At 34.8% G+C, this 23,136-nt stretch overlaps 1 protein-coding gene across 1 annotated transcript; it reads left to right on the top strand.

The window, feature by feature from the left end:
* The first annotated feature begins 855 nt into the window (after positions 1 to 855).
* CCDC34 (coiled-coil domain containing 34) lies at positions 856 to 22,444 on the top strand. The gene is made up of 6 exons (XM_039866042.1): positions 856 to 1,407; positions 6,255 to 6,390; positions 12,110 to 12,217; positions 19,446 to 19,604; positions 20,115 to 20,256; positions 21,903 to 22,444. The coding sequence occupies exons 1-6, from the start codon at positions 1,067 to 1,069 to the stop codon at positions 22,115 to 22,117; spliced, it is 1,101 nt and encodes a 366-aa protein (XP_039721976.1). The 5' UTR covers positions 856 to 1,066; the 3' UTR covers positions 22,118 to 22,444.
* The last annotated feature ends 692 nt before the right edge of the window (positions 22,445 to 23,136 follow it).

Here is a 23,136-nt window from a genome sequence, read left to right as displayed (position 1 = left end):
TTTAAACAGTTTAATCATGCCATATTTTATCATAGCTTCTGCCTTCTGAATTGCCCTTGGTTGGTATTATTTCTACCATATTCTCATGTCGAATTTTGCAGCTCAAAATTTCATCAAAGACTTTGTATCACTCGGGTCGATAAATTTTGCTGTTTTAGCCATTGTCAATTTTCACTTTGTGACATTTCTACCAGCAATATGCATTATGGACAAAATCCATATTTATTTACAAATATACACAGTTTTGTCTATCTCTTCTCCCTTGCTACCTTCATCCCCATCCCCATCCCTAAAAGTGCTTCTTCTGAGGTCTCGCACTTTTTCTTTCCTCATAAAATTCATATCATAGAATATTTTAATTGTATAATTTTCACCACGAAAGATTAGAGAACTTGTAAGTACCGGGTTTTTATCTGATTTATCGCTACCCAGCGCCTAGTACAGGTCTTAGCACACTAAAGGATTCCAAGAGGCCCCCACATTCACATACATAGAAAAACTAGTTCCCTTAAGACACCAGGCAAACGAGGTGTTAACCAAAAAGTGAAAAATTATCCTAAAAGTGTATTCATGGGCACATTCGTAAACTTAGATAAAATTCGCCCCTAGCCTCCCTAGACTGTGGCCGTGTGTTGAAAGAAATCACGACTGATGCTTATCATCCTGACCTTGTAATGATATGGGGGTAGTTTCGGCTTTTGCCTCTTTCCCTTTAAAAGTATCTGCCAAATTCAATGACAGCATATTTCAGATACCAAGTGAACTGCAACACCACAAACAAAGAATAGGCCCTCAAAGTTGTCAACGGCGAGCAGGACCACTCCGGTGAGCAGAGACGCAGAGCTAACCCGAACTGCCAGCGCGGGGGCGGAAAGGCCAGCCCACAGAAGCCCTCGCGGAGGAAGCCACTCTCCGCTGGCCGGGACAAAGCCCGCGCCGACTCCACGCGTCGCCATGGCAACGCGGGGCCTGGGCCTGCCCGGATTGGCCGGGCTCAGCCCTCGCGGGGGCTGCTGGGAGAGCACGTCCCCGCCGCCGCTCCGCCGGTTTGAACTTGGCGGGCCAGATGTGGGCGGCGGGGCTGTGCGGGACTGCTTCGTCCCCATCTGATACCCGGTACCCGACCGACTGCAGGGCAAAGTCTCGGCCCTCCTCGGGTTCCTTCCCCGCCCTCATGGCGGACGCCGGAGGGCAGGGGCTGGAGGCAGTGGTGTTGTGTTCACCATCTCCACCGCTGAGCTGCAGCAATTCCACCATGTCGCTGTTGTCTCCCCTCCGCCACCAGAGCTTCCCATTTGACGACGACGATGGCGACGGGGAAGATGAGGAAGACGTGGACGAAGATGCCCATGATTCACTGGCCAAGGGGGTGAGCCTGAGAGGAATGGATTTACGGGGGTGCGCCAGGTAAACCCAAGGCCGCTGGGCCGATCGATACAGCCTCTCAAGATTCCTTAGATCCTTCTGTGTACCTTCTGCAGCCAAACACTCTCCTCTCTTCCGCCTCAAAGGCTGTGCAAGCACCTGCATCGTGAGGTGCTGCTCCTGTTTGCACATAAAGAGACCTCAGCCAGTTCTTAAAAGTGACCTCACATTTTCTATGGTCCTTCAATTCTTTTTCATACTGAGAATATGATGATTGCTGCACTCTCCCGACAAAAACGCACGTAGTCTCAAACAAACATTTGCTACTGTTTCAAGAATTTGATGAATACTCAAGATGTCTGATTGTGGCCACCATAACTCTTGTCCAAACCCTTAACACCAAAGTGGGGTTTACTGCATCTCAGTAGTACCTGTAGCTGTTTTGAAAAAAAAAAAGAAAAATCTGATTGCCAGTGAAGTAGATTGTAGTAAGCACTATACTTTTTATTTCATAAATTAGGAGCTAAAGCACAGGTTAGCAGTGTCAACCTCAGCATCCAGAGACAACTTTGGGGTTGATCTGAGCACTTACTTAACAGTGGAATACAAGTCATTGAATCGAATATTAGAACCAAAGAGATTAACACCATTGTAATTTGTTTACTTCTACAATTACTCATTCAGCAAACAGTTTGTGTCACATACTAGTCTACTGGGGACTATAAACAGGATAGATATGGTCTCTACTTTCATGAAACTAAAACCTAGATCAAGTCACTCATTTTACAGATAATAAAACTGTGGCTTAGAATACAAATAAAAAGTCCGATTCAAAAGGACACACCTAGTTATTAGCAGAGCTGGGCCTAGTACCAAGCTACAGATTGTGTTTTCTCTATACTAATGTGTATGATTGGATATATAGAAATAGGAGCAAAGGGCCTATCCCTGCGAGAATATATTTTTCTGAGGCAAGCCTGGCAAAGCAGGTTCATTCTGGGATTGGCTCATTATGTCATCTTCAGAAAACATTTACAAGTTTCAGATTGTCAATATGCGTAAGGTATAGTACAGGAGATCTAAGAAATACAGACCACACGACCCACCCTTTATCTGTGAGCAGCAAGGTAGCCTACTTCAAATAAAGCATTCATAACTAGAGTGACTGGGATATAGAACCATATAAAGTGACTCATATACTCAATTACAACAGTGAGTCTCTTAAGAATGAGAAGTAAAAGTAAGTACATTGGTGGGAATGGAGATCAGTAAGAGCAACCAAGCAAGCCACTTGTCCAGACTGGTTTTAGCAACAAGAAACAGGCCTTTGATCAAGCTGATAGTAGAACTGATGGTAGAATTAGACTTTCAGGAATTTATTTTCATGTGGGCCTTTGTAGGGATTCTTCAGGACTGAGTTGGCCCAAAGATTTCTAAAATAAATTTTTAAGGTACCTTCTGAGTCTGATTAACAAGACAATGTAGAAAAGTTTAGCAGCCTGAGGAATGACAGCCATCAAAAGTACAACCCAGCTACTAAGACCTTGCATTAGCTTCCAAGAACCAAAGCCCTGACCACCAGATAGAGCTTACCAAGAGAGGAGGCAGACAGATTTTTGTCTCCCTTTAGCCAAAGCCGGAATGAGCTGGTGGCATCCTGGGGCCAAGGCTGCCTTCCTTATCACAGTTCATTCCCTATGAATCAAAGGAATCAGTAGGGTGTGGTGTGGAAAGAATGCAGGAGTTGTCAGGCCTTGTGTGTGGCAAGTGTGAGATGTTTATTCAGTGCTCAATAAATGTGTGCTGTGAGTGAAGGCCAGTTTCCTACAGATAGATACAGTGATTGTTTTTAAATACTTCAGAAAACCTAGCACTTCTTTTCAGTAATGATATATGTGGAGGAAATTTTTTCATTTCTCCTCCCTACTTCTAACCTTAAGTTGAGGCCTTAGACACTTGGGGTGATGGGATGAGGAGAGCAGGCAGTCTAAGCGATTAGTCCAGCCATAGTTCTGGGTAATGAGCATCTTCTCTGTGGACCAGGGAGTAAACTTAGAGCTGCCTGGGACTTTATGCCTTTTTTTCATCCTTCAGCTGCCATGGTGATCTGACTGTGGCAAACTTATAGGATAAGACTTTTTTGAGCTAGATTTAGGCATCAGCTGCACATGATGGATATGAGCTCAAGATATTTTAGGTGTAAATAGAGCCATACTTAGAGGATACATTGGCCTTCATGTGGACTGAGTTGAAGCCTACAGTTGCATTCAGACAAAATAATGAGAAGTATTTTCCTAGAGTCTTAGAGTATGTGTTGGACCTGCTGTTTATTCAACTTTATCCTGTATTTTTTCGTATCACTCTATCCATTAGAAAACTTATGTCTTAATAAATGTCCTGATCATAAACAGCTATTTATCAAGCCTCTCTTGATTATGGGTAGAGCTATAATACACATGCTAAACATTTTGAACATACTTGTTAAAAATGTTAAGGGAAGAAATTTAATATTTAAAGTGTCATTTTCCAAAAGACACTGTTGTCACCGATTTCTTCTCTCAATATACATTTCTTGGGAGCCTAACATACCTCAGGCTCTAAGCTAGACTCTTGAAATAAAGAATGAGTTAAGATATGTTTTCTGTCTGTAAGGAATTCATGGCCTATGGCAGAGATGGACAAGTGACAGAAAGCCCAAGGTACTTAGTCCAGATTTTTTGCAGAGAGTTTCCCTATGAGGCAGTAAAGATAATGCCTGAGTTCAATCTTGAAGAGAGAGTAGGAATTAGCCATACTCTTCCTCTTACTACTGCTAAATGAAATATACCGAACGTTTACTGAGTGGCTGGACCGGTACTCAGTATTTCAGCATGGCCGTTTCATCCAATAGTAACTGAGGTAGGCAGTACTTTTATCTCCACTTTACAGATGAGCAATGAAAGCTTAAAGAGGTTAAAAATGTATACCAGGAAGAAGCAGGTAGAGATGTTCATCCCAGATGTTTTACTCCCAAATCTAAGTTTGCTCTTTGGCCACATATGGAGGTAGAGGAAAGGAATTTCAGAATTTTAGGCAAAGCTGCAGAGCACAAGGGCATGGCACATTCATCAATCTGCCTAAAATCAAGAAGACTGAAATGTAGAGTATGGATCAGCTATTGGCTATAGAAGAAGCTGGAAGATAGACAAGGCTCAATTCCTAGGTGTCAGAGGACATGGAGTTTGGATTTCATCTGTGGGCTGAGAAGCTACTGAAGAACTTTGAGATGAGAAGTGACAAGATAGAAGGATGCATTTGAAGAATGAACCTGGCAACAGTGTGGATAACGAATTAGAATGGAGAGGCAGTTTTGTTCAGACAGTGGTTGCAAGGTTGGAGGAGAGGAAAATGGCTTGATAAAATTGAAAGAAGTGGAATTGACATAACTAGGTGATTACATGGGTGTGGTAGGTAGAGGGATCAGATGTGAATAGGGAGCAGGAGGAGTCAAAGATTTGGGTTTCTGGCTTGGCTACCTGGGTAGGTGGTGGTACAGTTTGCAGAGGCAGGATTATAAGAGGAGGAGTAAAATTTTTCTTGGTGGGGAGGGAGTGTGGTAGGTGGATGGTGGAAGATAATTAGACTTATTTTAAACCGATTGAGTTTGATCTAAGTGGAGTTGTCTATCAGGAAACAAGGACTTGGAGCTCAGAAGAAAGATTTGGCTTGGAATGACTGATCTGTACATCGGCACGTAGAGATAGTTTAAACTATGAGAGTGGGAGCATATGTTTGTTCTGCAAGACTGGGAAGGAAAGACATAAAAATATATATAACACATCAACAGTGTTTCTTTCCTGCTGAAGTAAAAGTTCCATCAGACCATGGATGAATTGAGAAATAGCAACAGGAAAAAAAAGAGCTGAAGCTATGCAGTAGAAAAAGTGCATTGCAGTGGGTTAGGCACTTGGTTGCCTGAAGTAGGAAAAGAGGAGCTAAGTCTGTAATAACCTGGTCTGTCTTGCTGCCTTGGGTCCTGAACAACCTTTCTTTCCATGGGTGTCGATTGGTCAACTTTTCCTGTTTTAAGAGGCTTATGTGTTCGACCAATCCCTTGTGTTCTTTTACTTATATATTACTTATATTTCCCCTCCTTACTTCTTTTTAGCTTGAGTGAGTAGTTACTTTTCCCTAACTCGAAAGAGACAGAGAGGTGCTTGCGTTGTAGGAGGTGACCAAACTGGAGAGTCATGCACACCTTGTCTAAGAACTGGCAAAAGAGAGTCAACCAAACCCTTAAAGAGTGCCAGGGGTGTGTGTGCGTGCGCGTGCGTGCACACACACGCACGCACACATATATATTGTTGGTAAGTTTTTATTTCAAAACAATTTCAAACTTACAAAAAAGTTGAAGGTATACAGAACTTCTGTTCACCCTTCACCCAGAATCCCCAATCATTAACACATTTGCTTTATCATTCTGTCTGTAAATATATATATTCTTTTTCTTCTTAACTATTTAAGTGAGGAAAAGGGAAAAGTCTGCTCCAGGACCTGATTAGGATCATGTGTTGTAATTAGTTATCCAGATATATGTATGATTTCTAAGAATAAAAAATTGTCATTGAGGCAAATGGACCAGGTGTGGTTTATCCCAATAGGTTTTTTAAAATAATGTAATTTTAGAAGATGAAGGAATTCAAAGGCAATTTGATAAATTAATTCAAATATTGGTGTTTCTTTTTATGATTTTTCAAATGTATATACGATTCATTCATATATATTTAAAAACCATAGTATTCTAAATATATTGTTAAATTTTGTTTTCACTGTACTGCTGAGTGATTTCAACTGTTAAGCTAAAGAGTTTCGAGTTCAAGTGCTATATAGTGTCCTCTCTTTTGTAATAGTGTGGTTGTATCCAAAGATAACCAAGAAGAACAGAAACAGGTGCACTTACCAGAAAGCAGCCTGACACCATGGGAAGTGTGGTTTGTTGGCAAAGAAAAAGAAGAACGTGACCGTCTGCAACAGAAAGCTCTAGAGGTAAAACTAGACAGTTTTCTTTTTATTTAATCCATGAGCTCAAAAAGTAGAGCTGCTGTCTAAATTAAAGTGTTAATGTTATTCCTCAAGACACAGTTTTTGCATTTGTTTGTGTCAGTTAGCTATGTCAATTTAATAACTCATTGTAGAAACAATACATGGTTATTATCAGAACATTTCGAAAATAAAGCTAAGCAATAATTAAGAAAATTAAAATCTCTAATCTCACCATTTCGAGATAACCATTGTTAATATTAAGGCATATAGCTTTCCAGATTTTCTTCTATATAAATTTAAAAAATAAATATATACAAGTGTATATATACAAGTACATACAGTGGAGCTTCACCATTTGTATGTTGAACTGAAATAAATTCAACTGCATATACTTCGTAAAATTTTTAGGAAAAGAGAAAAACAAAAATTGAAATAGGTAGGAACCCCCATGTCACTCAGAGCACATGCCCTAGAGTGAGTTTGTGCTGGGAGATAGGAATCTGCTGGACTTTCAGAGCTTTTCAGTGTCTCTGTGCTTCCCTGCCTTGCTTGTGGACATTTCGTTGTTTGTGATTTTTTCTGAACTCTCTCTCCAAACTCAAAAAATAGTTTGAGATACATTTCACATGAATCCTTCATTCTTTGAACTCTTACTATTTGCTTTTTTGAACCTAGCAGCCAAATAGATTTGGATAATTTGGCATCCCCGAGTATCCAGACTCATCTCAATTCTCCCTGTCCGAACACAGAAAACAAGTAGATTTAAGTGGTGAGAGACACTTCTTGTTTTCAATGAAATAGGAGCAGACTCTTTTGTAACCTGCTTTTTTCTACTTGTTACATTAATATATTTCTATATGATTAAATATTTTTACAACATCATTTATAAATGGCTGGCTAAGATTATTAAAATATATTTAAAAAGTATTAAATGTATATTAGAATATAGTTAACAGGTTCGTTATTGTTAGAAATTTAAATTTATTCTAATCTATTAGTAACTGATGACATAAAAATTCTTAGAACTATAGCTTTGCCCTCCATTATCTTCTTAGGAATAAATTTTCCATATCAGTTTCGAAACTAGTTGTTATTTCTTTGATGCGTTTCTAATCAGGAGGTTTGGCATGATTCACATGATTGTAGTAACCAGTACTTTCTGCTCATTGCCTATTGCGTGATACTTTGTATCTAAAATGCAGATTTATTCCTGGAAAAGTACACAGTGATATTTGTTTCCCCATAGAAGGCCCTGAGAAAGACTTTATGGTTTGATCAAGTTAGGCAGCCTTATTTAAACTTTTATGCTTCTTTCAATTTACTCATCTGTAAAATAAGTGGAAAATAATATCTATGTCACAGGATTTTTGTGAGGATTTAGTGAAAGTATTGCTGATGGTGTTTCATGGTTATTGGTATCATTGTTATTCATAGCCTCGCTAAAGCTTTTTCATTTATTTTCGGAATTAGTGTGTATTGTTTAGATCCCAGACTCATTTCTCTTATCTCAATCTCAAGTTTTAACATTACTAATTCCATTACTTAGTGCAGCAGCTTTCAAAATATTTATTCACAGTGAGAAATCTACTTTGTTTCATGGCACACACAGGCGTGCATACATACACACACATACATATTTAGAATAACATCTTAATTTTTGCATAACCTGGTATTCTATTTTATTTCTTTTTTCTTTTTTGGTAAAGACTGTTCATAATCCATTAAATTGATTTTAGGCTCACAGTTTGGAAAACACTGATACAGTGAGTCGGTGGTAAAGTGGAGCTCAGTTTATGGTATCTAGCTTCATCTCTTGTCTCACTAGAAGTCACTTATTACATTAAGAAAAGGAGGATCACTTCAGGTCATTTTTAGAGTCAGCATACAATAAAAGAAGTTAATTAAATTCATAAGGGAGTTTGGGCTTTGGAGTCATACAGAAAAGGCCTGAAATTTTAGCTTTGCATTCTAACTCTGTGACTTTGAGAAAGTTACTTAATTTCTCTGAGCCTCAGTCTTTGTGTCTGTAAGCTAGTAGAGTGGTTAAAAGCGTAAATTCTCGAGTCCTACTGCCTGCATTCAAAATTTGTACCTTGGGCAAATCCTTAACCTTTCTACCTCAATTTTCCTATCAGTGAAAGAGAAAATAATATTTACTTCATACTATTATGAGGACTAAGTGAGCATCAGGAAATGGCCTAATATGTAGGAAGCACTCAATAAAAGTTAGTTGTTGTTATGTATTAAAGGAGATAATAATAAACCACTGAAGATTTGTTTTGAGAACAGACTAAAGTAATAAATATAAAGTCCCTACCACAATGATTAAGCATGTAGCAGAGTATAATTGGTCGAAAAATTAAGACTTTTTCATGTATTTAGTAATATGACATTTCTTATGGCTACGTCATTACTTAACTCTGAAGCAATTAAAATATTTTCACATGAATCTGATCATATCAGTCATGCCAGGGATATCATTAACATATAAGCCAACTACTCACTTTATTATAAGCTTATTTCAAGCTATTGTGATATTCACATTCTTTTCATGCCTTTCTCTTTGTTTTATTTTCTAAGTCATGCTTTCCTTATTTTCCTATTCTTATTTATTGTATTCTCTAATTTGCTTACAGATCATATCATTAAAAGCACAGATTTTTAGTCATAAGGAACAATTCATCTCAGATTCCCATTAAATATGAGGACCAGAAGATAATTTTTCCAAGGTTTCAGTTAGTGGCTAAGCTGAGACTGGATCCTAGTTCTTTAGATGTCCAATTTAATAAGTGTTTTTTCCATAATACCAAGATGTATTTTAGAAATAAATGGACCAGACTTAGTATTTAATTTTGAATTTACCCTGGCTTTCTTATTTTCTTCCTTGAAAAATTAAAGGAAAATTTAAAGGATAGTTGTATCATTAAAAAGATCATTCCTTCTCTTAAATTTGATTTCATTAACAGATTTATTTCAGACACCTCTATAAAATTAAGAAATTACATAAACCCATCAAAATTACCTGCTTACAACTTTTTTACATTTGTAACTGTTAAGATGACAAATATGATAAATGTTGAATATTAATATTGTGAAAAACTAGCATGTTGGTTTTGTAGGTCATATAAATTTTATTTAAATTTTTTTATTTTAAAAAAGTCTGTAACAGACTGCCCTAAATTCTCTATGGCTTTAGGCTCATTCTAATTTTTAACATTTGCTATAACATTTTTAGTACAGTCTGTCCTAATTATAAAATGTATCTAGTTTATGAATAATCCAGGTGCCTTTTTTTCCACCACCTTGCCTTTGGCCATTTCATTCATCAGCCCTTAATGAAGAAATGAGGTAGGATATAGAGTTTGTGAAACTCAAAACTCAGTTTTTCTGTTACCTTCAGTGGTAAAGAGTTCTTTGGAAGTTGACAAAAGCCATTGAAATAAAAAATGCTGTTTAGGATCCTCTTTGGGCTTTGGTTTTCCGTAATCAAGTGTTTATTCTGTGGGAAAACAGCTATAATCCTGTTGAAATTCAGTGGTGTACCAGAAGACGACATAAGGGCCTTGTGAGAGAAGACTCCAGCTGTCTGGAAGAGGTCTGCCTTGGTGGTAAACAGATGGAGGCATTCAGGGTGGGAAATTCTGAGACGGCCAGCCTTGGAAGGGAGGGTTGTGTCTCAGAATGTGATGTATATTCTGGGGTGGCAAATTACTTGAACAGACATCCTAAGATTAGAGCACTGTCTGGGTCAGTGGTAGTATTTTCTAGGTACTGTTGACCCTTCCTTTATCTTTAACTCTTATGTCAACATTAACTAAAATTTGTGAGCCATAAAATAGAAACACAAAGTCTGATTTTTTTTGTTTTCTGATTTTCAAATTTAATTATGTGAAGAATCTTAAAAGGATACATAAATATAACAATCATATCTTTAGTTGTATATTTAAATGATTTCTTGAAAATAAAATTTGGGACTGTTTAGGAAAATAAGTTGGATATATGGTTGTCAGATCTGTATCTAGACTGTCATACACATACACATACATATAGACATACATAAATACATATAGACATATATTCCCCCTTTTTGTTTCCTGACACAAGTCCAGACTTCTCTTACGGCTCATACACTGTGGCAACCTCCTAATCAGTCTCCCTTTAATGTAGTCTTTAACCTTTATCATTAGGAGTTCTAAATCATCCCTTTGCTATGTATTCCTGCTTCTTAGTGTTTGATTTATACTGCCTATCTCAAAAGACCTTTATCTATCTAGTTACCACCCACTACCCCACCATCCCTTTTCTCCCTCCTAGTCAAGCCAGTTCCTCACTGTTCTTCATATGGTGTTCATTTCTGACCACCCTGGTCCACACCGTTTCTCTTCTCATCTCTTTCCTTCTTTTCCCTTTTCTAGACTCCTGTTAGACAAATACCTCACAACGTAGCACTTAATTCTTTTGTGTATCTAGAAGGAGATTAGATCAGAGACTTCTGGAATTTCATCCCTGTATGTCTCAGTTCACGCTATCTTTATAGCAGGCGCTCCATTAAAAAAAAGTATTAAGTGAATAATCAAGGAATAGCATCTAATGAAAAGTATTTTTAAAACTAAGATGACTATTTTACTTTGGGGGATGGGATGGGGGTAGTGTTTAAAAATTGGAAGATTTTCTGAATGAGTGAGGGCAGCTATTTTCTGTGCAGCAGATTTTTAGGATGAAAGATCATGGAAGACAGGTATCCTGCACTAGTTGTTCTAACGTGCAAAAGATATGTTCTTGGTGTCAAGTTTTATCTTGATTTCATTTAACACACTGGAATTGTCTGAGAATTGAAAAATTGTCCTTCCCATTACCACCCATGCTCAAGTAGGTAGGTCTTTGGGAAAGGGAGGGGTGGGGAGGAGGAGTGAATTTCAGTGGAAGAGATATATATAAAAGTATCTGATTATTAGTACCTAAGAATAAAGAAGAAAAATAACCAGTAATTGTGATAGTAGAGTCCTAGGAGTCTAGTTTAACAGCATTCTCAACTAATGCAGTAATTTAACTGATGAGTGACAGAGTGGTGGCGTTCAGCTTATAGTTTTATTTGGCCATACCTTACACATTCTTTCTGCTGAGGAAGTGCCCAAACGTGTAGATTCGAGCGACAGCAAGGCAGTTAAATAATCTGGGATATGAATGTGGTTTTGTTTTATATTCCAGCAGCTATAAAATCAGTGAAGAAAAATCTGGATTCTTTTTTTCCATAAAGGAAATTGAATGGCATGTGTGCATTTCTTCTTTGGAATGACTCTGAATTAAAATTTTTAAATTTAGGGATTTTTTAATACCTACTCTTTATCTTCATCAAGAATCTAGAAGCTTTTTATAACTAAAAAAAGTTGCAATTCCCTTGAGCTTCTGCCAATAGAGTACAGTGATGCCAAAATTTATGTGTGGGAAAGTTGATTTCAATGAGGGTAATTTAGCTGAAGTTTAGTCTAAGAAACTAGTGTATTGCTGCCAAGCAATTATTTGCATTTCTAAAAAAATGACATACTTTTTACCAATGCTTTCTTTTCATCATAGACTAGCTAAGTAAGTTATTGTCACTAACGGTATGTTTTCTATAAAGGAACTATATTCTTGTTTAATTTGGTTAACTTTAGCCTTTTTAAAAATATGTGATTAGAATACTTCTATTAAAAGTTGCCTTTCATTTGAATAAAATTCACAGGAACTAAATCAACAGCTAGAAAAAAGGAAAGAAATGGAAGAACGTGAAAAAAGAAAGGTAATTGCTGAAGAAAAGCACAAGGAATGGGTTCAGAAAAAGAATGAAGAGGTAAGGAGAAAAAAATGCACACACACACTGACATTTTTTTTTACTATGTTCTTCCTAATACTCCTCATTAAGTAAGTTTTTCTTATTTTCTCTTAGAGTTTTTCTTCTCTAATCTGATTTTTTTTTCCTAATCTCATGGACATTATGAAGTCTCTTTCTTCTGCCCTTTGCTTTCTGCTACTCTCCCTCTTCCCTCATGTGGCTCTGTCTTGTATCTGGTTACAGGTAATCATGAAGTCTGTCTCTAGACCTGACCTCCTGAAATCTTGGATTTCCATCATTAAGTCAGCAGGCACCTCTGAGTGTGCAAATCTAAAACAAGCTATTTTTGCCCATTCTTTGGTAGAACTCCTTGATTTCTGTTATTAGTCGTACTGTCATCTCAGTCACCCAGGCATAATCATAATTCTTCTATTGTTCATAGTCATCCTCTCCTTTCCTTTAAATGGCCACTCTCCTGTTTGTGATCTCTTTCTGTCTGATCTCATTACATCTTTCAACGTTTTTTGTTTGTTTGTTTATTCCCATGCTGGAAAGTAAGTTCCATAAGTGCAAGGATTTTTGTCTCTTTTGTTCATTGTTTAGCGGCTGGATCAGTACCTGACACATAATAGATGCTCCCAAATGTTTGTTAAATAAATGAATCCACCCTCTGTGTTCTTGCCAGACTAATCTTGCTGAAACAGTCAGATGTCATTTCCTAGTTCCAAATATATTTTTCATGATTCCTCGCTGACTTCTGAATAATGTTTTAACAATTCTAGCCAAGCCATGTTTTCTTCCACCTGTGGTTCCTTCATTCTATGCTGTTGCTTCTTACTGACATGCTTTTGGGTGTACACACACAGGATAATCATGGCCCAAGTTCTTGGAGTATTAGTTTTACTGTAGAATTTTGAGAGGAAAAATGTTATTTTTATGTTAAAGTAAGCACAGATATTTAATGGAGTAGAACATAAACTTTATGTGATTTTTAAGATACACAATATATTTCAAAGAAATCTTAAGCTTTGGACTGTGTTCTCCAGCCCCTGGGGATATGTGTTCATGAGAAATTTTAAAAACATTTTTGTTCTGTGTCTTACTTCCTAATTTTTTTAATATATTTCATCGGCTTGGAATCTGATCATATCCTCCATTCTACACTTTATTATTCAACTCGGAGCATTTACTACATGAAGCATTCTCTGATCACATGTTAGAAACTCCTCTGAATCTGTGTTCAGTTTTATCACTTTGTCATATACTGCCTTGTATTATGTACATATTTTGTTGCTATTTTGTATTATGTATATATCTTCACTTCCTTTGTAATTTTAAGATTTTTAAGGACAAGAATTAATTTTTATATTACTTTTTAATCCCTTACAAGATCTAACATAATGCTTTATATTATAGTAATCATTTGTTGTCGAAATGAATGAATGCATGGTATTATCTTTCTTTCAATTTTAATACATTCTTATATTGGATCACAAATTAAAAATTTTTTAAATACTTAAGTTTGTTATTTATTGTAATATTTACATATTTAGAACGATACATCTTTTATTATAACCTAATTTTATGAATTTAGTCAAATGTTTCAGTTGTAAGACAAAGTTTTAATTTTTAATTCTAAATTTTAATCTTTAAGTATTGTTATATCTAATGCCCATTGATATGAATAAGAATACCTAGTAAATCATTTCAGTAAATTGAAGATGACATAAGTTTCTTCATCTAGGTATTGTAAGAAGGAAATTGACGACACATGTGTGTGTTATAGCCATTAATGTATTTGTTCTTCACTTCAGAAGTTTATTATTATTATTATTATTATTAATTTTAAGTTTACATCATCCTAAATATTCTTTGTGAATAAATGCCAAAACCAAAGTAAGCCTCTGTGACCATTACCAAGCTTTGGGCAATACTTTTTTTGAAGATTATAACTTTAAAATAAAATAATTTTACACGTACAGAATAGCATGCTCTCTCCTCTAAAAGCTTTTCTTATCTTCTAACTCCATTAAACTCATTTTACCATGCCAATCAAATACAGTTGTTGTTTGTCTAAGAATGTAAGATACCGCTAAGAGATGATATATTCTCTGTTTTAATTAGTGGTAGTAGATCTAATCCAATTATTTGAGAAAAAAAATTCTTTCTTTTGGAGGGAAATGGCTTCCCCTGACATAAATCACTAATTATTGAAAGCAAAATTCCATAAGGTTGAGAATAGTTCAAAAATGAACCCTGAGAAATTAAGTTTATTCTGCAGAACTCTTGTGCATGTTAAAGAATAATTGATTACTTGAATTTTTTTTTCTTTAAGACCTATCAGATTTCTTATTTCAGTCTTAGTTACATTTACCTCTATTTGTAAAGTCTGCTCTCCTGGTTCTTCTCTTCCCTTCTGGCATCTAGCTTTTTTCTTCTCTGTTTACATTTCATTGTGTGTGGTCCTCCACTGCCTCCAGCTTCATTCACGTTTTAGCTATATCTGTGGAGCTATTTTCTCTAAGTCGTTTTCACTGTGTTCTATCAAAAAATCAGACAAAAAGAATTTATGTATCCATTAGCAAAGCTAGTTTCTTATACTATGACTGTAAATTGTTAAATCTGTTTCAAATAAATGACTTATCTCATCTGGTACTCTTATAGTTGTGTTGCCATACTAATTCATTTTTTAGATTGTGTTGCAGTTTGTTACCACATGTTTTATATAAGGGCCTTTATCCTCAGTATTTTTAAAAATTATTGAAAAATAAAATGATTTTTATTTTTCAAAACATAGAACTGATTTTTTGAATGTAGAAAATAAATTTGGATCAGCAGAGCATGTGATTGATAACACTGTTATCCATGCATCATTTATGCATTCAACACTTTTACTATGTGTCAGGTACTATTGAAGGAAACAGAGTAGAAATTTAGAAACTTTAGCCAGTCGTTTTGTTAGTTTCCTTTAGTTTCAAGAAACAAAGGTTCCCTCAGGTCACCTTTTAAAGAGGGAGATTTATTTTTGTGTTCTGTGTGGTATAGAACTGGAGTGCCAGAGATCTGAAGCCACTTAGTGGCTGGCTACTCTCTCGATACTTCTGAGTGCCTGCTCCATTCTCCTTTTGCTAAGTGAAAGTATTCTATTCTCTCTTCTCTAGTTTAAATCCTACAGAGAGTCTGTTTGATGTTTTAAAATCAACTTCTTTGAGCTATAATTTTTATACAATAAAATGCACCTATTTTAAGTTCGATGAAGTTTGACAAACTTATAGCTGTATAACCAGCAGCACAGTCAAAATGGAGAACATTTCCATCACTCAGAAAAGTTCTCTTTTGTTGCTTTGCATTCAACCCCTGCTCTCCCCTCCCCCTTACCCCCAGCTAGCCCCAGCTCCAAGGAACCCATTAGTCTGCTTTCTATCCCTGCAGATTTGCCATTTCTAGAAGTTCATATAAATGGAATTATAAAATAGGTTTTCTTTTGCGTTGGGTTTCTTTTGTTTTTAAAATTCCCTGATATTTCATGTATTGATTGTGTGTTTTTATTGCTGAGTAGTATTCTATTGACAGAATACCACAAATTGTTTCAATCTATTCACTAGTTGATGGCCAGTTGTATTGTCTCCAGTTTTGGGGTATTATGAATAAAATTCTGTGATGACTTATGTACAAGCCTTTTTGTAGACATTGGTTTTCATTTCTCTTGGGTAAATGCCTAGAAACTGAATTACTAGGTTGTATGGTAAGTATATGTTTAACTTTATAAGAAATTGCTAAACTGTTTTTTAAAGTGCTTGTACCATTTTACATTCCCACTACTATTGTATGGAAATTCCAATTGCGCCACATCCTTGCCAAACTTAATATTGTCTGTCTGATTCATTTTAAGTCATGCTAGTAAGCATGTAATGATGTGTCATTGTTGTTTAATTTTCATTTCCTTGAGATCTAATGATATTTAGCATCTTTTTATAAGCTTATTTATTGTATTAGTCTACTAGGACTGCCATAACAAAATACCTCCGACTGGGTATTAAACTACTCATTGAAATTATTAATTTTCTTAGTGTTTTGGAGGCTAGAGGTCCAAAATGAAGGTGTCAATAGGGTTTGGTTTCTTCTAAGGCCTCTCTCCTTGGCTTGCTTATGGATGCCTTCTCTCCATACCTTCATATGGCTTTTTCCCTGTGCTTGTGCATCCCCAATGTCTCTTTCTCCTCTTAGAAGGACACCAATCCTATGTGGTTAAGGTCCCACCCTTATGATCTTAATTACCTAATTATCTTTTTGAAGGTCCTGTCTCTAAATACAGTCACATTGAGTGTTAAGTCTTCCCAGCCATATGAATTGGATGGTGGCAGCATGGACCATTTCTGCATCTCTTTTCCTGTTTTATTTAGTGTTTAAATTTTTGCCCATTTTGTGGAAAGATTGTGTGTCTTACTAAGTTTTAGGAGTTCTTTATATATTCCTTTAAGTCCTGTTACATATATGTATTGCAAATATTTCCTGCCATTTAATCTTCTTAATGGTATGTTTTAAAGAGCAAAAGTTTTAAATTTTGGTAAAGTTCCATATTTCAGTTTTTTTTTTTATAGTTTGTGGATTTTGTGTCATATTTAAGAAACATTTACCTATGCCAAGGGTGTAAACATATTCTTCATTGTTTTCTTCTAGAAGTTTTATAACTTTATCTTTTACCTGTATGTGTATTTTGAGTTAATTTTAATGTATGGTTCGAGTTAAGGGTAAAGGTTAATATTTTTTTGCATATGGATATCCATTCGTTCCAACATTATTTGTTGAAAGGTAATCTTTTTCTTACCTTGACACTTTTGTTTAAAATCAGTTGACCATGTACCTATGAGTTTATTTCTGGACTCTCTTCTGTTCCATTGATCTATATTCTATGCCAGTACGATACTAGCCTGTTACTATAGCTTTATAATTCTTAAATTTATAATTCTTCCAATCATGTAGAGTAAATCCTCCATCTTTTTCTTTTTCAAAATTGTTTTAATTACTCTGCATTTTCCATGTACAATTTGGATTTTCTTCACTAGTCATGCTTGCTTGAATAGTGCCTGTGATACCACTGGGATTGCAGTAAAAATATAGATCATTTTGGAGGAAATCACTGTCTTAACATCAAATTTTAAATCTAGAAACATTTTTATTTGTATTTATATAGGTCATCTTTAATTCTCTTAATGATGTTTTTAGTTTTTAATGTACAGGGATTTAATACATTTTTTTTTTGTTAAAGGTACCTCTAAGTATTTCATGTTTTTGATGATGAGAGCAATTATTTTGCCTTATTCATAATATTACATTATAATTCCTATACCTAGTTTTGATAGCAGAGTAATCCTGGGCTCTTCAAACAAGCTTAGATGTGTTTCCTGTTTCTCTGTTTTCTAAAACAAGTTGTGTACTAATTGATGTTATTTCTCCTTTAAATGTATGTTAGAATCTACCAGTGAAGCTATCAGAGGCTGAACTTTTCTTTGTGGGAAAGTTTTAAATTCTGAATTGTTTTTACAAGTAGACAGTTATTCAGATACTCTATTTCTTCTCGAGTCATTTTTGGAAAGTAGTATATTTTAAGGGATTTTGACATTTTATTTAAGTTGAATTTATTGGCATAAAATTGTTTTTAACATTCTCTCATTTCAGTGTCTATATAATCTATAGTGATCTGACACCATCTATGTGACTTTAGGCAAATTATTTAACTTCTGTGCCTTAGTTTCTTTATTTGTAAGATGAGATCACAGTAATGTCTACCTCATATTGTGGTTATAAGAATAAATTGATGTAGTACATGCATATAAAGTGTATAGAGGAACAAAAGGCAGAGTTAGCACTGGATAATTGCCGTTATAATTGAAAACAATGTGGAGGCTCATTGACTCCTATTGATGAGGTCGTGGAGTCTCATGAGTCAGACAGACATTGAACGAGATGTGCTCCAAGGTCCTTTTTAATCTTGTAGATTTTCTGACAGTACAAAGTGGTTAGAATCCAGTATTTAGTGGATAAAAGTCAGTGGATATTGAGTTCTCCGCAAGAAAAGATTCCTTTTTTTGCAGCTATTAGTTGCCCAACAGGAAGGAAATATAGCAACTAGGGGAATGATTGGACTGTGATTTTTAAGACCTGTCTTTCTTGAACAGCACTGGAGATATATTGTATGTAACTGATGTTTATTACTTGGGTGTTAATTGAATTGCTTATAATAAAGTATTCTAGAAGATACTTTCCAGGGAAGAATTTCTTTTCTTGGTTCATATTTTCTGCTCCATGAAGGGTGAAGTATATGACATTTGTATTGCATACACTTTGTGCCTTGTGGATTATTTTCTAAACCTTTGATAAAGCTAGCCATGTCATTGGTTATTTAAAATTTGGCTGTGTTGGTAGATTTCTTTTGAATGAGAAAGGAAAAACATTGAGTTATAGTCCATGTCAAATTTTTTCTGGAAAGGGCTAGATAAATATTTTAGGCTTTGCAGGCCAATACAGTCTCTGCTACAGCTATTCAGCTTTGCTATTGTGGTGTAAACACAGCCATAGACAATAAATCTGTAAATAAATGGGCGTGGCCACATTTCGGTAAAACTTTATTGAAAAATATAGGTGGCAGGTAGACCATATTTGGCCTGCAGGCTATAGCTTGCGAACCTCTGGTCTACATAAGACTTACAAGAATTGCAGAGCCAAAGATTTGTCTGTATGTGCCCTTATAGTGGTTAATGGGCCAAAATATCATTTATTTGTCCTCTGTAACTCACTGATGGTGAAGATTTATTCAAGTATTCATATTGGCAAAATGTCCAGGAAACGTGTGCATATGTGGCTCCTATTTCAGAGGGTAAACGTCCATTAAAACACACTAAGATTCAGGTCAATCTAACAGGTTGTAACTTCTGTTCACTAATTTATTCAGCAAATCTTTATTGAGTGCCTGTTGTTTATTAGCACTGTCCCAGGCTCTGAGTATACTTCGATGAACAAGATCTTTATTACTGCCATTATGAGTCTTATAACCAAGCCAGTAGACTAAAATTGACCAGGTAATTGCAGGTATGTTATATATTTTCATAAGCCACATTGTGTCAACTACTGTGTTGTTATATATTTTAAGAAATAACTAGTTTAGAAAATTATTGTGTATAACACTCTTTTCTAGCGTGAGGATAATTATAGATATTTCAATTAAAATTCATTATTTTTATTTAAGAAAAGAAAAGAAAGGGAACAAAAAATTAACAAAGAAATGGAAGAAAAAGCAGCAAAGGAACTGGAGAAAGAACATTTGCAGGAAAAAGCAAAAGAAAAATATCAAGAATGGTTAAAGAAAAAAAATGCTGAAGAATGTGAGAAGAAGAAGAAAGAAAAGGTATTCTTATTAAAGTGAGCAGTTAGAATACATGGCTTTGGTATTCATTTGTGCCAAAATTGGCACTGTTTTAACATAAAAATAAATGACACTGTCCCTACTTAATTGAACATATTCAAGCTTCAAAATTCAGAAATGAATATGCATTTGTGGTTTTCTTAGGTTAAGAAATGTTAATATACCTGTTGATATTCTTTTCACTTAGGTTCAAACTTTTTATCATTGTGAATGGTTTTAAATATTTTGATGTACTTTTATTACAGTATCGTAAATTACTACACTATTTTAAAACAGCAAATTGCTTTTTTTAATGACTTGTTTAGAGGCAGCCACTTTCATATCATATCCCTGATGTTCAGTTTTGTTCTCAAATTATAGAAATATGATTCATTATTTATCATCAGTAAGCCATTAGAGTGGGAAGCTAATAGAGAAAAGAATCAGTAGAATTTCAATAGAATTTTTAGTTACAGAATATTCCTGGAGAATCTTTGGTCTTGTCATTTTAAGGAAAAAGAAAAACAACGGCAAGCTGAATTACAGGAAAAAAAGGAAATAGCAGAAAAAAAGTTTAAGGAATGGTTGGAAAATGCAAAAAATAAACCTCGTCCAGCTGCAAAGAGCTATGGTTATGCCAATGGAAAACTTACAGGTTGGTTTTTATGTCATGTGGCTTACATAAATATGTCTTACAGGAGTAAATATTATGCATTATATTTTCTTTTGACAGAAATAGAAATGTGTAAAAATCTTTTTTTTTTTTCAAATTACCATTTTCTGGAAGATTATATTATAACATATGATGTTCCTGTGGAGATACAACAGATTTATTGTCTTTTTCTTTGAATCAGATATATTTTAAAGGCATGAGTTACAAACTGCAAAGTAATTATTCTAACATTAACAAGTTAAATTTTCTTACATTTCTTAGATTTTAAAGCCTTAACAGGACCCATCTAAGGGGTGATTTTTCTTCCCCTTCTTCTAACCGTCTCTGAGGCAGAGCTTCCAGTGTCTTTGACACATTCTTTTTGCAGGGTGGAATACTAGACAGCATATGAACCATACATAAAACCGGGTAGCCTTTAGGCTTGGTCTGATTATAAATGGTAGTGCATGTTTTCCTTTGTACTTTATGTTGGAAGCTCATACCTTGCTGACAGCTGCCTTCACTTATTTAAGTGATTTATTATTAAAAATACTCCCATTCTGTTTTGTTCACACAATAGAACATATTCCAGACTTTGTTTTGACCATCTTGGTGAAGTGTGTGTTGACATATCTATGCAGTCAAAGTGGGCTGCCAGTGTCTGAATGACACATTCCTGCTGTCAGGATTTAGGCCTCTCCTACATGTCACAAGGGTCATCTGTTAGAGCTACTGAGCATGATCTGCTCCATTTTTTTTCTTTCTTGTTTGAGAAAAGAGTAATAAACAGTGATTTTAACCAAATGATTGGGTAGTAAAGTTAAAACTTTAGGTGGGAATATACATACTGACTAGAAGTTAATTGCTAAAATAATGGATTGTTTTATTATTTTGCATATTTAATGTTGTTATTAAGCAGCATATTTGTTTGCAAATGCTCCAATGCTCTTAAGTCTATTCTTTATGCTCATGTCAATTTTACAAGTTATGAAAGAAATTTATGTGCACATATAGGGACTAGAAGATTTTAATATGATTTAGAAAATGTTCCTCCTTCAGAATTATTAGATATTGGGTGTCACAACTCATTAAACACTTCATATACATTATATTAGGAGAATACTCCATGATCAAAGTTACAGTGATATTATGAAATCTTAGAAGTCTGTGTGACAGTAATTTAGAATTTCAGTGAATCTAAACAAGAATCTTGATTCACTATAGCTATATACACAATGTACATTTTTGTTTTTCTGTAAACTTTTATGTCTGACTAGGGAATACAATTACACAGTTAGTGGTTTCCTATATTTAGTTAAGAAAATGAAGATTTTATTTAATTTAAGGGTTCTAAATTTAATTTCTTAGTAAAATTTTTATGAGTTTTTATATGTTTTAAAAGTAACATTTTTTTCTAATCTTAGAATTACCATTTACATGTTAATTTTTACTACAGTATTTACTGTATTTGAAAAGTGTTACTTGTCTGAAAATATCGAGTTCATTTTAAATGAGTCAAATTGGTTTATCAATGATATTTTTGCCCTTATATTTTAACATTTATCTAGGAATTTTAAAATAATTAGTTTCTTTGATCTCAAGAAATTTTTTTCTTGTTTTGCTTTGTTCTGATTTTTTAACAATTTTAGGTTTTTACAGTGGAAATTCTTATCCAGAACCAGCCTTTTATAATCCAATTCCCTGGAAACCAATTCATATGCCTCCTCCCAAAGAAGCTAAGGATCTATCAGGAAAGAAGACTAGAAGGCCTGTGATAAGTCAGCCACATAGGTCATCATCTCTGGTAATTCATAAAGCCAGAAGCAATCTTTGCCTTGGAACTCTGTGCAGAATACAAAGATAGTAGACATGAGAAATTGCATGCTTTTTCCTACAGATATTTAATTTTAAAATCAGAAATTGTTTTTTTACTGCTCAGTCAGTGGTTCAACATTTGGTGTTGTGATTGACAAATTCAGATTTTTGCATTTACATATGGAGTCCTTAGAGTTGATTAAGGAAGATATTTTATACATTTTCAGTTTTATAAATGCTTCAAGGTTGATCTTGGCATATTTTTTCGCAGGATAAATGACTGGATATCTAGCAATTGTGTTTGTATTTAACTTGTGTTAAAGCTACTGTGATACCAATAAAACCAACAATTTTTCTTGTGTTCTTTCATACTCTATGTTGTTTGTGTTTATGTTTATGAACATAATAAAGTTAAGATTAAATTGTTCAAAAAAGCATTTCTAAACTACATGCTCAAGATAACTCTTAGAAGAATCTAAATCCTAGAGCATAAACATCGTTTATGCTCTGGATCTTAGATTGTTATTAGCAGTTTTGAGATATTAATAGTATTTTGCTGTACTTTGTATAAATACTAATTATTAGGTTGTTAATTTTGAAATTAGGATTATTTTGATGTTAACTATTAAATGATATTTTACTGAAGATGAGATCACAGATCTTATTAATAAATAAATGTTAAGGATATTCAAAGGATTACTAAAATAGCACTCAGCACTTTTTGTTAAATTTTAAAAGTCTATATCTTTTTTTAGGGGATCATCAAGAAATGAAAATTTGTTGTGGCAATGTAAAGTCAGTAAGTTCATTTAAAAGCGATTTCTATTTAGCATATATTCCATGTTTCATACTGTTTTAGTCATCTGCCAGGTTTCTTGTGATTAACATGCAGTGGAGTTGTTAATCAATGCAAGAAAAACAAAAAAGAGGATCTTTAAAGGGAATTCATGTCTTTAGAAATCTAGGAAAATTCTAAGCAGAGAACAGTTTGGGAAGAGCCAGTAGGGGTTGTTAGTCCAAAATATTGGTGAGATTTAGAGGCCTGGCCATTTTTCTCAGAACCTCTTA

Source organism: Pteropus medius, unplaced genomic scaffold, assembly GCF_902729225.1.
Source record: "Pteropus medius unplaced genomic scaffold, Ma_sr-lr_union100, whole genome shotgun sequence".
In the NCBI taxonomy this organism is placed as follows: Eukaryota; Metazoa; Chordata; class Mammalia; order Chiroptera; family Pteropodidae; genus Pteropus; species Pteropus medius.
This window is presented reverse-complemented; position numbering and strand designations above follow the sequence as displayed.